Source organism: Theropithecus gelada, chromosome 8, assembly GCF_003255815.1.
Source record: "Theropithecus gelada isolate Dixy chromosome 8, Tgel_1.0, whole genome shotgun sequence".
NCBI classification, from domain to species: Eukaryota; Metazoa; Chordata; class Mammalia; order Primates; family Cercopithecidae; genus Theropithecus; species Theropithecus gelada.
The window spans coordinates 142,464,424-142,477,688 of NC_037676.1; the positions used below are offsets into that span (position 1 = coordinate 142,464,424).

The following is a 13,265-nucleotide window of genomic DNA, read 5'->3' on the forward strand; positions in this document are numbered from 1 at the left end:
TGGGGATACTCTGGTATCTGGTTTTGCTGTATATTTTTGCCTATGGGTATCTGGTTTTTCTCTTCTAGTTGTTCAGTCTATGTGACTGAATAGTTCATATATTCAAAACCTATGACAGTTTGCCACCATCTTCCAGGACTTCTAATTTTAAACATAAAATTCCAAGAAATCAGAGATTTCAAGTATTTTAAGGATCATAGGAAAAGAATATCCTATTTTGTGGGTGAAAAGTTGACTTCTCTTACCCTAGGCTAGTTATATGAAGAAGATAGCTATCTACCAAGTTATCTGAAGATAAGGGAAATAATTTGCTTTCTGATGTTTCATTTAGAAACAATTTCTAAAATTCACTTAGAAACCAAAATAATATATCAAAACGGTGCGCCATAAAATCTTTTTATTGTTATTTTTTATTTTGAAAAAATCGAGCCTACAGAAAAGTTACAAGAAGAGAAATGAAGATCTGTATCTCTTTATCTAAAGCCACTTTTTAAATATAATTTCAACTTTTATTTTAGATTTAGGGGGTACATGTGCGTGTTTGTTACAAGAGTATACTGTGTGATGCTGAGGTTGGGGAAATGAATGATTCTGTCCTCCGGACAGTGAGTGTGGTACCCAAGAACTGGTTTTTCACCCCTTGTCCCCCTCACTCCCTGCCTTCTCGAGTAGTCCCCCGTGTCTGTTGTTGCCACCTTTATGTCCATGAGGACTCAGTGCATACCTCCCACTTATATGTGAGAACATGCCGTATTTGCTTCTCTATTCCTGCATTCATTTGTTTAGGATAATGGCTTCCAGATGCATCCATGTTGCTGCAAAGGCCATGATTTCATTCTGTTTTATAGCTGCAGAGTATTCCAGGGTGTATATGCACCACATTTTCTTTATCCAATTCACTACTGATGGCCACTTAGGTCGATTCCACATATTTGGTATTGTAAATAGTTAAAGCCACTAATTTTTAATAATTTGACATTTTTACTTTATTTCTCTCTAGATTCACATTCACACTGTATTTTTTTTTTTCCTTCACCCTATTAAAGTGCAGGCAAATTATTTTTCACTCTTTTTTGAAACAGAGTCTCTCTCTGTTGCCCAGACTGGAGTGCAGTGGTGTGATCTTGACTCACTGCAAGCTCCGCCTCCCAGGTTCATGCCATTCTCCTGCCTCAGCCTCCCAAATAGCTGGGACTACAGGCAGCCACCACCACGCCCAGCTAATTTTTGTTTTTGCATTTTTAGTAGAGATGGGGTATCACCATGCTAGCCAGGATGGTCTCCTGACCTCGTGATCCACCCGCCTCAGCCTCCCAAAGTGCTGGGATTACAGGCGTGAGCCACTGCGCCCAGCCTGATCTTTCACTCTTAAATGCTTCTGCATTTATTTCCTAAGAACAAGAATTTTCTGCTAAAATTTCAATTTCATTCTCATACTCAATATATTTGTCATTGATACAATAGTATTATCTTATAGTATTCAATTTCCTCAATTGTCCCAAAAAAAAAGTCTTTTTTAAATCCAGGATACAATTAAGGATCATGCACAGTATTTGATTATATTGTTATATCTCTTCAATCTCCTTTAAGCTAGAACATTCTTCCCACCTGCTTTCATAAAATAGGAATTATAACATTTACTTTACAGAGTTTTTACAAAGATTAAATAGAAATAATGCCAGAAAAAAAGTGGCTAGCCCAGTCTTTATACACAACATGTGACAATGCTCAATAAACATTAATTATCTTCCAGCTGTCTATGGCCCACACTGAATCCAGGATCCCAGCTTGTGCAACAGCTATCCAGGTTGCTGTGAATTTTTTAAGCGGCATTTAACTTCAGTAACCGTAATTAATGCGAGTCCATGCCTGAGAATCAAATTGGGTCCACATGTGGTCCCCCGTTAGATGTCTCTGAGACTGTTAGACTGTGAGCTACAGGGGGTCGTCTCCCAGTTCCCAGAGGCCACGAATAAGCCTCTGTCACTGAGTTTAAAGCCGCTTCGCTTAAGGGTGCAGCAATGGTCTCGTGCTTCCTCAGACTGAACTGCACATAACAAGGCATCCTCCATGGACCAAGCTCTGGGAGGTTCTTCGTGCCTACCTTTTCCTCCATAAAACTTGACCTGGTTTCCTCTGTAAGACTTACCTAGAGATTCACTGTCTCTTTCTGCCACATGCTGTGTGAACAACCAGCCAGAGCTCCTATTCACTGTTGTTAATAAAGGGGCATCTCCTGAGTAACCACTATGTGCCGTGACCAGTAATCAGGCAAATCACATTTACAAACCACTTCATGACCATAATTCGAGGTCAGGCCAGTCTCACATTTACAAACCACTCGGTGACCATAATTCGAGGTCTGATTTGGTTTTATTTTAAAAGATAGAAGAAGGTATTCCCAGACTACAAGTCCCAAATTGCAATTTTGCTCAGTTTTTCTCTCTGACCTCAGAAGGGCAGAGAGAATGCCCCCGTCCGCTCTATAACAAAAGGCAGAAGCACAATAATAACAGGACAAAATAGGTCTGCATTGAACATGTAAATTCAAACAACCAAAACACAAAAAGCCAAGCTTTCCCCTTGGAAGCCTTCCCCACTGTTCCTCAGGAATAAGACGACCCCAGCAGGCCATGCGAGAAACCACGGTCACCATTCCCTCACTGCTACCTGGAGTCCACATGCCAAGACATACCCCTCGTGTAATATCCAGTCCCAAGTATTCCAGGGGCAGGTGCTGGGCACCATCTATTCTGCCAAACCCCCTTCTTGGGCAAAAGAAGTCAGAACCTATGTAACCCTCTGTCTACTGATTAAAAAAAAAAATGCAGTTCAGTGGTATAAAGGTGTTTACAAACAAACAAAATCCATTTCATCAGACATTTTTAAGTCTTGGTATAATTTTAAATCCTCTTGAATTTTTCATATTCTAATGTGTCCAACCCTAAATCTCTTTTTCTACTTTTGTGAATAATATAAAAAGAATATGTTACCAAGTACCAGCGCTATACAAGAAGCTCGTGCTGACTATTTGAACTGCAGAGGGTGCAGAGCGCAAACTCTACGGAGGGCGTCTGCCAGGGACTGAGCTGCGCTCCCCCTGCCCCAGCAGGATCTACTGAAGGCCTAACCCACAATGGGGCAGCTTTAGGAGGTGGGGCCTTTGGGAGGTAATGAGGTTTAGATGAAGCAATGGGGGTGGAGCCCCCTCTATGAGATGAGTACCCTTGTAAGAAGGGGTGGACACCAGAGCTGCCTCTCTCCTCCACGTGGCGACGCAGCACGAAGGTGGCCATCTGCAAGCCGGGAAGAGGGCCCTGCCTCACCAGAAAATCACCACGGCTGACACTCTGATCTCACACTCCCAGTCTCCGGAGCTATGAGGAAATAAATCTTGATGGTTTAAGCTGTTCTGTCTGTGGTATTTTGTTAGGGGAGCCTGAGTTGGCGGATAGACTCCATATTGCCTCCAAATGAATGCTTCATAATTTGGCATAATCAATCTAAGAAATCTTTTTTTTTTTTTTTTTTGGGGATGGAGTCTCACTCTGTCACCCAGGCTGGAATGCAGTGGCGTGATCTCGACTCACTGCAACCTCTGCCTCCTGGGTTCAAATGATTCTCCTGCCCTCAGCCTCCTGAGTAGCTGGGATTACAGGCGTGCGCCACCATGCCCAGCTAATTTTTGTATTTTTAATAAAGACAGGGTTTCACCATGTTGTCCAGGCTGGTCTCAAACTCCTGGCCTCAGGTGATCCGCCCGCCCTGGCCTCCCAAAGTGCTGAGATTATAGGTGTGAGCCACCACACTCAGCCAATCTATGGAATCTTATCTCTAATCAGTCCTAATGTTACAACAAATGTAAACTTCCATGTCTTCCACACTCCACCTCCTTATAGATGTCATCAGACTTTGAAGGAAAACTTTATCATCACAGCTAATTAGATGTCTAAAGAATCACAGCATTTTTTACTTGGAAAAATGCAGTAATTCTTACATTCCACTAATTTAGAATGACCTGCTGGTAAATGAGTACAAAATAATAAAGAGTGAAAATTAAATCAGCTAGATAAAAAGTACTTTTATTACTTTCAGACACATACAGTAACTCTCTGTTAACAAAGTGCCCAGGAGATGTCTCAGGCAGCTTGAGTTAATGAATGACAAGTGAGTTACAAACAGCAAACAGCAGGCATCAAGGGACGGGGGTTGCTACACTGTATCTAGGACCCTGACGTGCTAATTAAAATTAGGAAAGTGCTTACCATCACTGAGATCCTGCAGGAGATTCTCCTGGCAGGAGAAATCCAGCTTCACTTTGATGTTGATTGTGAACGTGGCCACCTTCCCAGGCTGCAAAGGGAACTGAGCAAGGATTTCTTCCAGTTTCCAGCTCAAGAAGTCACCATACAATTTTTCTATAATAATAACAATGACAGTGATGAGGATGTTGTAACTGAGGCAGTATGGGACTTACCAATCCCCTAGAAAATTCTGATGCATTCTCAAAAGCAAAGGAAAACGAAGAGCTTTTAAAATGTATAAGATCAAAGTGACAAGAACATTCCAGAACCAGGAAGTGCTGCAAGGCAATCACCCCTGTTTATGAACAAGGCACAGGGAGGAGGAAGAACAGTTCATCTCTAGAGGCACCCAGCTCAAGCCAAGCCATCTTGATGCCTTAGTGAGCAACTTCTCATTGACCAAAAAAATGCTGTTTGGCTCTTATAAACTAAATCAGAGTTAAACTAAATTTCTCCACAATGAATATTTGCTGTATTACATCACCTTAAAGAGAAACAGATCCAAGTGTAGTAGGGAAAGTATATATTCAATATGAGACACCTCTTCAGAAAAAGAGAATACAAAATCAAAACCCAAGCAGGACGCTTTGGCTCACACCTATAATCCCAGCACTTTGAGAGGCTGAGGCAGGGTGAATCACTTGAGGTCAGGAGTTCGAGACCAGCCTGGACAACATAGTGAAACCCCATCTCTACAAAAAATAATAATATTTAGCCAGTGTGGCCGCGGATATCTGTAATCCCAGCTACTCAGGAGGCTGAGGCAGGAGAATCGCTTGAACCTGGGAGGCAGACGTTGCAATGAGCCAGGATCGCGCCACTGCACTCCAGCCTGGGCAACAGAGTGAGACTCCATTTCAAAAAAAAAAAAAAAAAAATCAAATCACAGAATTAAGGACAGCACCTTGGGAAAGGCCTCCGGGAAGAGGTGTTTCCCTTGCTTTCTTGCACATACACCTGGTCTTTAATTAAAAATTCTTCAATGTTAGAGTCACATGGCCTTGACTTTGGTGCCTTTTTGACATTGACTAACTCAAGTGCCATGGAGACCAATGATCCCTTGGAGTCAAGGTTTCTTCGTGTGTAAAACGGGGATAACAATAAATGCACCACAGAGTCATTTTACAGATTCAACAAAGTACTATCTAAAAGCACCAAGAAGACCACAGCACTGTAAGAACCTCAGGCAACACGGGAGGAAGGAGTACAGGAAGGAGACACAGAGAGGCCATTGCTGGTGCCCTCTGAAGTAGCTGTGTCTCTCCCCAGCTCCAGTTCCTAAAACCCAGGCACAGTATGACATGCTACCTTGACATCCAGCGAAACTGGGAGGGCCCCAAACGGCCTCACCACAAGTCCTTCCTGACTCTGCTCCTGCAGACACAGGGTCCCTCAGCCAGGCAGGCTTCCTAGGCGTGGAAAGCAGGCGCAGCCCTGTGTATCCTGAGCAGTGGGTGTCAGTTCCCTGCCAGTCTGGGAGGGACTGAAATAAGCTGGTCACATCTCCCCAGGGAGCCAGGGACAGCCCTCCCTCTCCATACCCCAAAGCCCGCCTCCCCCAACCCCTGGGCAGCTGCTCTCTCTGTTCCTGAGTGCAGCCCCATGTGGCCCTACATGGCATGGAATCCTCCTTCCCCAGCTGTGAGTGTCTGTGACCAATGAACTGCTGTCAGGTGCACATGTCCTGTGTCACGTGCTAGGTGTCTGGCTGTCCCCACATGGTAGGGCAAGAAACCCTCCTGACCATCACAGGGGACAGGAAGCCATGAGTATGGGGCCCTCCTCCTACCAGGAAGGGCCCAGCTTCCAGGCTCTGCAAAGGCCCTCCTCTTGGTGCCCCTCCAGCCTAGGAGGCAGGAGCAACTTGCTGCTTTCCCACCATCCCTTTCTGGGAACCAGTTCTCTACGCTGAGCGTCTTCGGTCTGAATAGGGAGACAGTTTTAGAGAGATGAAGTCACTTATCCACGGTCACAAATGACGGAATCAGTCTAGAATCCGAGATCCAAATGATTCCAAAGTCACATTCACCTCCCACATGAAGATATTTCATGGTGACGTTCAAATATGAAGACCTGGTCGGAGAACCCAGACATGAGCCTCCCAGGAGCTCAGTGGCAGACGGAGAGCTTGACCAAAATCCCCATGAAAGAAAACAGATACGTGGTGTGCTACCTCCAGAACACAAGGACAAACTGAGCTGCAAAATAAGCAGACATATTCCTGGCCGGAGGTGTGCTCGACCACGGCACGGTCCTGCAGAACCGGCCAAGCTCCCTCTGGAGCACACCTGACAGATGGCGTTTATGTCTCCATGTTTCCTTCAAGAAGGATACTAACACAGAGAGACAGATCCAGGGGACAGCGTCCTTGAAAAGTGTTTAGAAACCACGTCACATTCATTTATTTACTTAGTCATTCACAGAACACCTCAAATATGCCAGACACTCCACGTGTTACCTCACTTAATCCTCCCAACAACCAGTGAAATCATGGAAGGAGGTTAGCATATGTAACAGGTCATTCAGCTGTCAGTGGAAGACTTGGCATATAATAGATGTTCAATGAATATTAGCTGCCCTTCAGCATCACCCAGTCTACCACCTTAGATGGTGTTCAGATGCTTTGTAAACTGATACTATCACAGTATTTTAGAATGATCTGGGAAAAGACAGACGGCTGGGAAAAGGATGATGGAATTGTTGAGCAGTCAACTTTAATGACAGCCTGAGGAATGAATCCCTATGTTCATATGATTTCGAGAAGCTGTGGGCCGGGCGCAGTGACTCACGCCTGTAATCCCAGCACTTTGGGAGGCCAACGTGGGCAGATGACCTGAGGTCAGGAGTTTGAGACCAGCCTGGGCAACATGGCGAAACCCCGTCTCTACTAAAAATACAAAAATTAGCTGGGCATGGTGGCACACACCTGTAGTCCCAGCTATTCGGGAGCCCAAAGCATGAGAGTCACTTGAACCAGGAAAGTGGTGGTTACAGTGAGCCAAGGTCATGCCACTGCACTCCAGCCTGGGCAACAAAGCAAGACTCCGTCCCAAAAACAGAAGCAGCTGTGGCTATTGGATGAGATTCTTACAGGAATTTAGTGACAGAAAGGGAAATGGAGAATTGGAGGGAAGTATTATCCAAAACTCAAAGTGGGAGATGGAATGGGTCAACAAGAATCACCGAAAGTAGAAGAAAGTGCATCACATCCGATTATAGCCACTCTAATTACAGGATAAAAATCTAAACACTTCAGTCAAGCTTTGGGGGCAAAGGGTACCAAATGCTGGTCGCTTTGGTATTTCATGATGATAACAGGTTAGTGAACTCTCTGTTCGGAAACCCGCTTCAACACACAACATTTGGCCCTCGGCTGCTCAGGGGAATGTGTGGATACTCACATATGTGATTTATCCTTTAGAAGGTAAGTCACTCAGTCAGAGAAAGAACAAAGATCTGTCTCCAAATGGGAAAAAAACTTCAAAGCCATCTTACAGCTGAGAAAGCAGAAGGAAAAGGAGAGTCTGACATGAAATCATATCATCAATTGGGTTGCTGCTTTCTTCCCACTCCTTTAGAAGGGCTCTGACGACATCTTGGCTAGGTAACTGACTTCCTTCCTTCCCACCTGCTCTCTCAGGCCATGCCAGTTCTCTGCCTACTCAATGTGACCTCCTCCATGCAGGGCTCCTGGGCACGCCCACCTGGTTCTGCTCGGTTGCCACTCTACGTGTATTCTGAGAATCTACCCTCCCACGAGACACTGGAGTCCCTTTCCACTGTGCTCTTCTGTAGGTGCTGACATATCTGTGGGCAGCTGCAGAAGCTGTGGCTAAACACAACCGAAACTACCAGCCTGGGTTCAAACCCCAGATCCTCACCTTCCTAGCTTGCCCTTGGCTGTGTTACTTTCCTGGGGTCTCAGCTTCCCCTTCTTTTACAAGTAAAGTGGGTAGAAATACCAGTACCTACTTCTAGGGCTGCTGTGAGGGTTAGCGGGTTTAAAACATATAGAGTACTTAGGACAGGGCACAGGGTCCACTGAGTCTCAGTTAAGTGTTTGCTCTTATAATTATTCAGGTTTGGCAAGAACACCACCAACGATTGGGGCTCGTAGGCTTCCATGCCTGCTACTTCCTGCTACTTCCATTACGGGATAGTCCCAATAAGCGTTCAGGTGTTTGAGCTCTCCCTCTGTGCCAGGCACTGTCTGAAGTTCCTATACTAAGGACAGAGGAGGCATGAGCATCAGTCATAGTGCAGAGTAGTTAGCTTACAGCATACCCTTGGCTCCCCCTAAAATCTCCATACGCCAGCATTACCCACCACATCACTCGAATGAGCAAGCTCGAGTTCAGAGAGATCAGGCAGCTTTCCTAAGCCTTCAAAGCTACGATGTCCCGGAGTCAAGAGGTGAACCCCGGCCCTCACACCCATTCACCGTGCCTCTGTCCTCTGGCAGCTCAGAACGCAGTTGCTGCCTCTTGTCCACGCAGCAGCGCTCGCACCGACCTGGGCCTCTTCTGTGCTGAGCTAACCTGTCCACCTTCCTTCTACTTCTCCTCCAATGGCACTCGGAGCTGCCATCCTGACGACACTACTTTAGACCCACCTTGGTTTGAAAAGAAGCCTCCCCAAACAGGAGGCAAGGAGTGGGAAAAAGGACCCCATGCAGTATGAGCGCACAGGGAGGGAGGAAAGAAGCACGCGTCCTTTCAGAAGTTGACATCTGGTGATGCCTCCAACAGACTCCTAGCATGGGGTCCCTGAATATGCAGAATGCTTTCTCAAGTCCAGACCTCTGCTCCCTCATGTGCCCACTCCAGAAATGTCTTCCCCTACCTTCTCTGCCTGGCTGGATTTTCTAGGGCTATTTAATACCCAGGTCCAGGGTATCTACTCAGATGTGCAACCATCCCACCCCTAGCTCTTAGGCTGGAGGCCCTCCCGCCGCGCCTGCAAACACCTGCACATGCCTCCAGGACAGACTCCAGCACTCTGCACCCAACTGTGTGAGTTGATCTTTCTGTTTGTAGCTATCACTGTGATGTGAGTGTGAGGACTGCATCACTGTCCTTTGGCAAAGTAAGTAGTCATTCTTCAGATAAATATTTATTGAGTGTCTCCTGTGTGTCAAGCTCTGTAGCGGGCACAAAAAAACACATCAGTGGGCAAACAGGCCAGTGACCACTCTCCCAGGGCTCATGGTCTGACGGAGGAGACAGAAATCAGGCAGGAAACTGGACACAAGACAAACTCTCCGGAGAGACCACCATTCAAACACGACCTGAGGGAACAGGAGGGCTCGAGGAGGTGCAAAAGAGGGAGAGTGGCCCTGTGTGACTAACTCTGGACTTGTTCCCTGCGTTCACACGCTCCCTGGCACACGCAATGGATTTGACATTTCACTCAAAACTCCTCACACACAGGGCTCTTGCTATCTTCTTCCTCTATAATAATCTATGGAACATAAAGATTTTAGATGTCTGCTGATAATTTCTTTTATTCTTGGAGCACTAACCCAGTCCTCTGTCTGCTCTGTAGCACTGTGATGAGCCTTGGTTTTTACATTCTATGACTGCCCATTTCATTCATTCAATGGACACTTACTGCGGAGCCTTAAAATATCCTCATGGCAGGCGCTACGTTCTGGGGACAGAGATAAAGAAGATGCAGCCCCTGCCCTCGGGGGAGGTTGTCTCTGATTGTAGGAAGAAATGGTATGGGGGCTACAGGAGAAGCCCCCAAAAGCTGGGACCAGATGAGAGATGAGGCTTCTCTCAATCTAAAAATTTCTGTAAAATGTACAATACCATTACGCAAAGAACAGGCTCAACAACTGCTTGCTGAAGTAATTCCCAAGCCAGGGGAGCATATAACTGAAAGAGGACTTGCTGCGAAGTAAAAGGTGAACCTGCTAGGGTCCCAGACCTCTATAAAATACCTCGTTCTTTCAGCTATCAGTCTAGCGTATCAGGACTGTACAACTAAATTCAAACACTATAATTACAGCACTATCCTTGCCCGTCGGGATGGCTTTTCATTTCTTAAACGTGCTTCAACTGAGAGATGAACCTTGTCAAAATGGACCGTGAATGCCCACCAGGCTTCCCCATGGTCATGGCTGCAGGATGCATCAGACACCCAGATCAGCAGGAGTGGCTTGTAATGGGAGACGTGAAACTAAAGAAATACCATCTACCAAACACAACCCAGAAGGAAGGGCGGAGGGAGACAAACATTTAGCATGCTAGTTACTGTTACTTAAACCACCATCACCAGCCACCTAACTTCTATGGGGCACTTCCGTAAAACAGGTGCTAAGACCTGTATATCTACAGACTCATTAAATCCACACACCGACTATCTGAATAGGTCCTGCCATCACACCCATTTTAGGGAAGCTGCTCAGGCCATGCAGAAGCGGGTATAGCCAGGACTCAATATTCTGCTCTACAACCCACCCCTTAATAAGTTCACTGGCTTAATCCTAAAAGCCTGTGAAATCGTGCTGTAGTTCCATTTTAAGAAGTGTACTTTTTTCCTCATTTTTTTACAGAGACATGACATACCAAAGACCCCGAACAACTAACTGGGAGTTTGATTTTCAGGAGCTCCCAAGTGGCAGGCCAGACGTCTTCATCCCCTCAGCCCTCCCTGTGTTATTTATTTCCCATCCATGCTCCTGAGGCGCTGAACATGTCAGGACTCACAGAACTCATTAAAAGGCATTTCACTTTGTCTTAAGATCAGCTTGTTTTGTAAACCTCTCCAGCGTGACCCTAGAAATGTGTAAAATGCTGAACCGTACCAGAAAGCCGCTGCAATCGTATATACGAGGGGGCAGCAAGTTGAATGACTTTTAGTCATTCAGGAATTTCAATGTCTTTCTAGGAGACACACCAGTAAATCCATTCACTGTGGTTAGTCAACATGCAGCAGAAATAATACAGGATGTGCAGTTGGAATTCAGTTCAATTCAGTGCACACGTCTGCCTCCTACACTGAGCCGTGAGCTCCTCAGGACAGGGTTCATGTATTATTCATGTGCCTGCATGCTGACTGGCATGTCAATGTGATGTAAATGTTTGATTGTTGAATAATACAAAGCCAAGTGAGGTAAGTGTTATTGTAACAGAATATCAGCAAGGCAATGGACAGTAGAAGTGGCATAATTAATTCTACTTGAAGGGCTTGGGAAAGCTTTCAGGAGGCGGCAGTGGACGGAACTGCAAATGAGGGATAGACTGGGATGCACAGAGGACGTCTAGGAGTAAGCAAAGTTCCGAATACATAAAAGTGTGTTTGTTCAAAGACAGCCGGAGTACAAGGGCTGTGGCGGTACATTCTGACTCCCCAGGGTGGAGCCCTGGATCACATTCACCTGGGTGTCCCCAGTGCCTGACACGATGGCCACCACGTAGGAGGTGCTCAGTATGGGCTGCTGAGGAGTCCACCAAAGGCAAGAGCAGCTGGCAGCCATAAAGACAGACGGGGGAGCATCAGAGGGAGCAACTACTCCAAAAAGAGCAGAGAGGACATTCCCTCTGCTGCCCCCGCCCTGCCCACTGCTTTCACGGGACACCTTGCACCTGTTCGCCACTGAGCCTCCCATGACTCTCAGAGCTCCAGGAGGACAGCGATGACTGTGGTCCCGCTCCCTAAGCCACAATACCTGAAGCACAGTGGGTACTGGGGAAGTGTGCAAGAAAGAAAGGGAAGGGAAAAGGCGGGCAGCCAGCCACAGGATGGATTTCACTGCATGCTGGGCTAAGAAACCAGGGACAGGAAAATGATTTCAGAAAGGTTTTAGAAAGGTGACAAATGAGTTGACATTTTTATAAGATGACAGTGGCAGCAGCATCAAAGATAACAGCACCTTACAGGAGGAACTAGCATTTACCAAGCCCTAACTCATGCCAGGTACTGTATTAAGTGCCTTACATGTAGTATAACAACCAGAAGAGCTATGGAGTGGTAGCTCCACTAGGAGGGACAATGGTCACAGACACAAGTAACTTGGTCCAGGTCACCCAGCCAGTAAGTGGCAAAGCCAGGACTCTAACAAAAGTCCGTCTGATCCTAAATATTATAATGTTGACCATCATAAGTAACTTGAAAATTGAGGGAGGCCTGACCTAGGGGCTTCCGACTAGTCTGCTGGCCTGGCTACCCGGAGCCGGCTGCCGCGGCTGTCCTCAACTCCATCTCTACCTCTGTCCACGCCCAGATATGCAAGTGGGACTTGGTGTCAAAACTGAAGCAGAGATGGCAGAAACGGAATCCTTCCCCCTGCTCCCCAAGGCGCTCCGCTCTGAGACAATACCAAGAAGCAGAAGCCACTTTTCTCCAGACTGATTTCTGAAACTTCGCCCTGCCTTGCCGCAATTTTTTTTTTTTTTTAAGAAAACAACTATATAAAAATAGCCTAAGAAAAGCACCTCGGAAACAGACCAGAACAGAAAGTTAGGAAGCCCAGTAGGGTGGGTAGCTCTCATATGGCACTTCAGCCAGCTTATTACCGAACCCCTCGGGTCCCGAGAATTGCACGAGTAACAGGTTTCCCTTTGTCAGCAGGAGCCAACCGTCTCCTCCCCATCGGCGCTGCTCACGGCCTCCCAAGGTGCTTCTCGCACTCTTGCCTTTCCTGGGCACTGCCCGTGGCCTCCCAAAGTGCTTCTCACCCTCTTGCCTTTCCCGGCTTCCTTCCCTGTGTAATGAGCAGGGCTTATGCTGACTCTACTAAGTGGCTTCTAGTTTGGATTTGCTGTGGTTTTAATGCAAGTATACCTTCATTCATCCAGGGATTGTTACATTTCACCATCCCAGAAAGTCTGAGAACAAGGGGAAAGCTAAGACAGTTTCTGAAACATCTTAAGGAAATAAAAAAGGAGGGGGAGGGAAGAGAGAGACAGAGAGAGAGAGAGATGAAGCCAGGAAACATAGACAAAGGCACCTGTC

General features: G+C 46.4%; 1 protein-coding gene across 1 annotated transcript in view; it reads right to left on the reverse strand.

The window, feature by feature from the left end:
* TRAPPC9 (trafficking protein particle complex 9) overlaps positions 1–13,265 on the reverse strand; it is a 714,313-nt gene that overhangs the window by 511,596 nt on the left and 189,452 nt on the right. Inside the window, exon 16 of the mRNA XM_025393926.1 lies at positions 4,266–4,418. Coding sequence (XP_025249711.1) covers positions 4,266–4,418 — 153 coding nt within the window. The remainder of the gene's footprint in view (positions 1–4,265; positions 4,419–13,265) is intronic.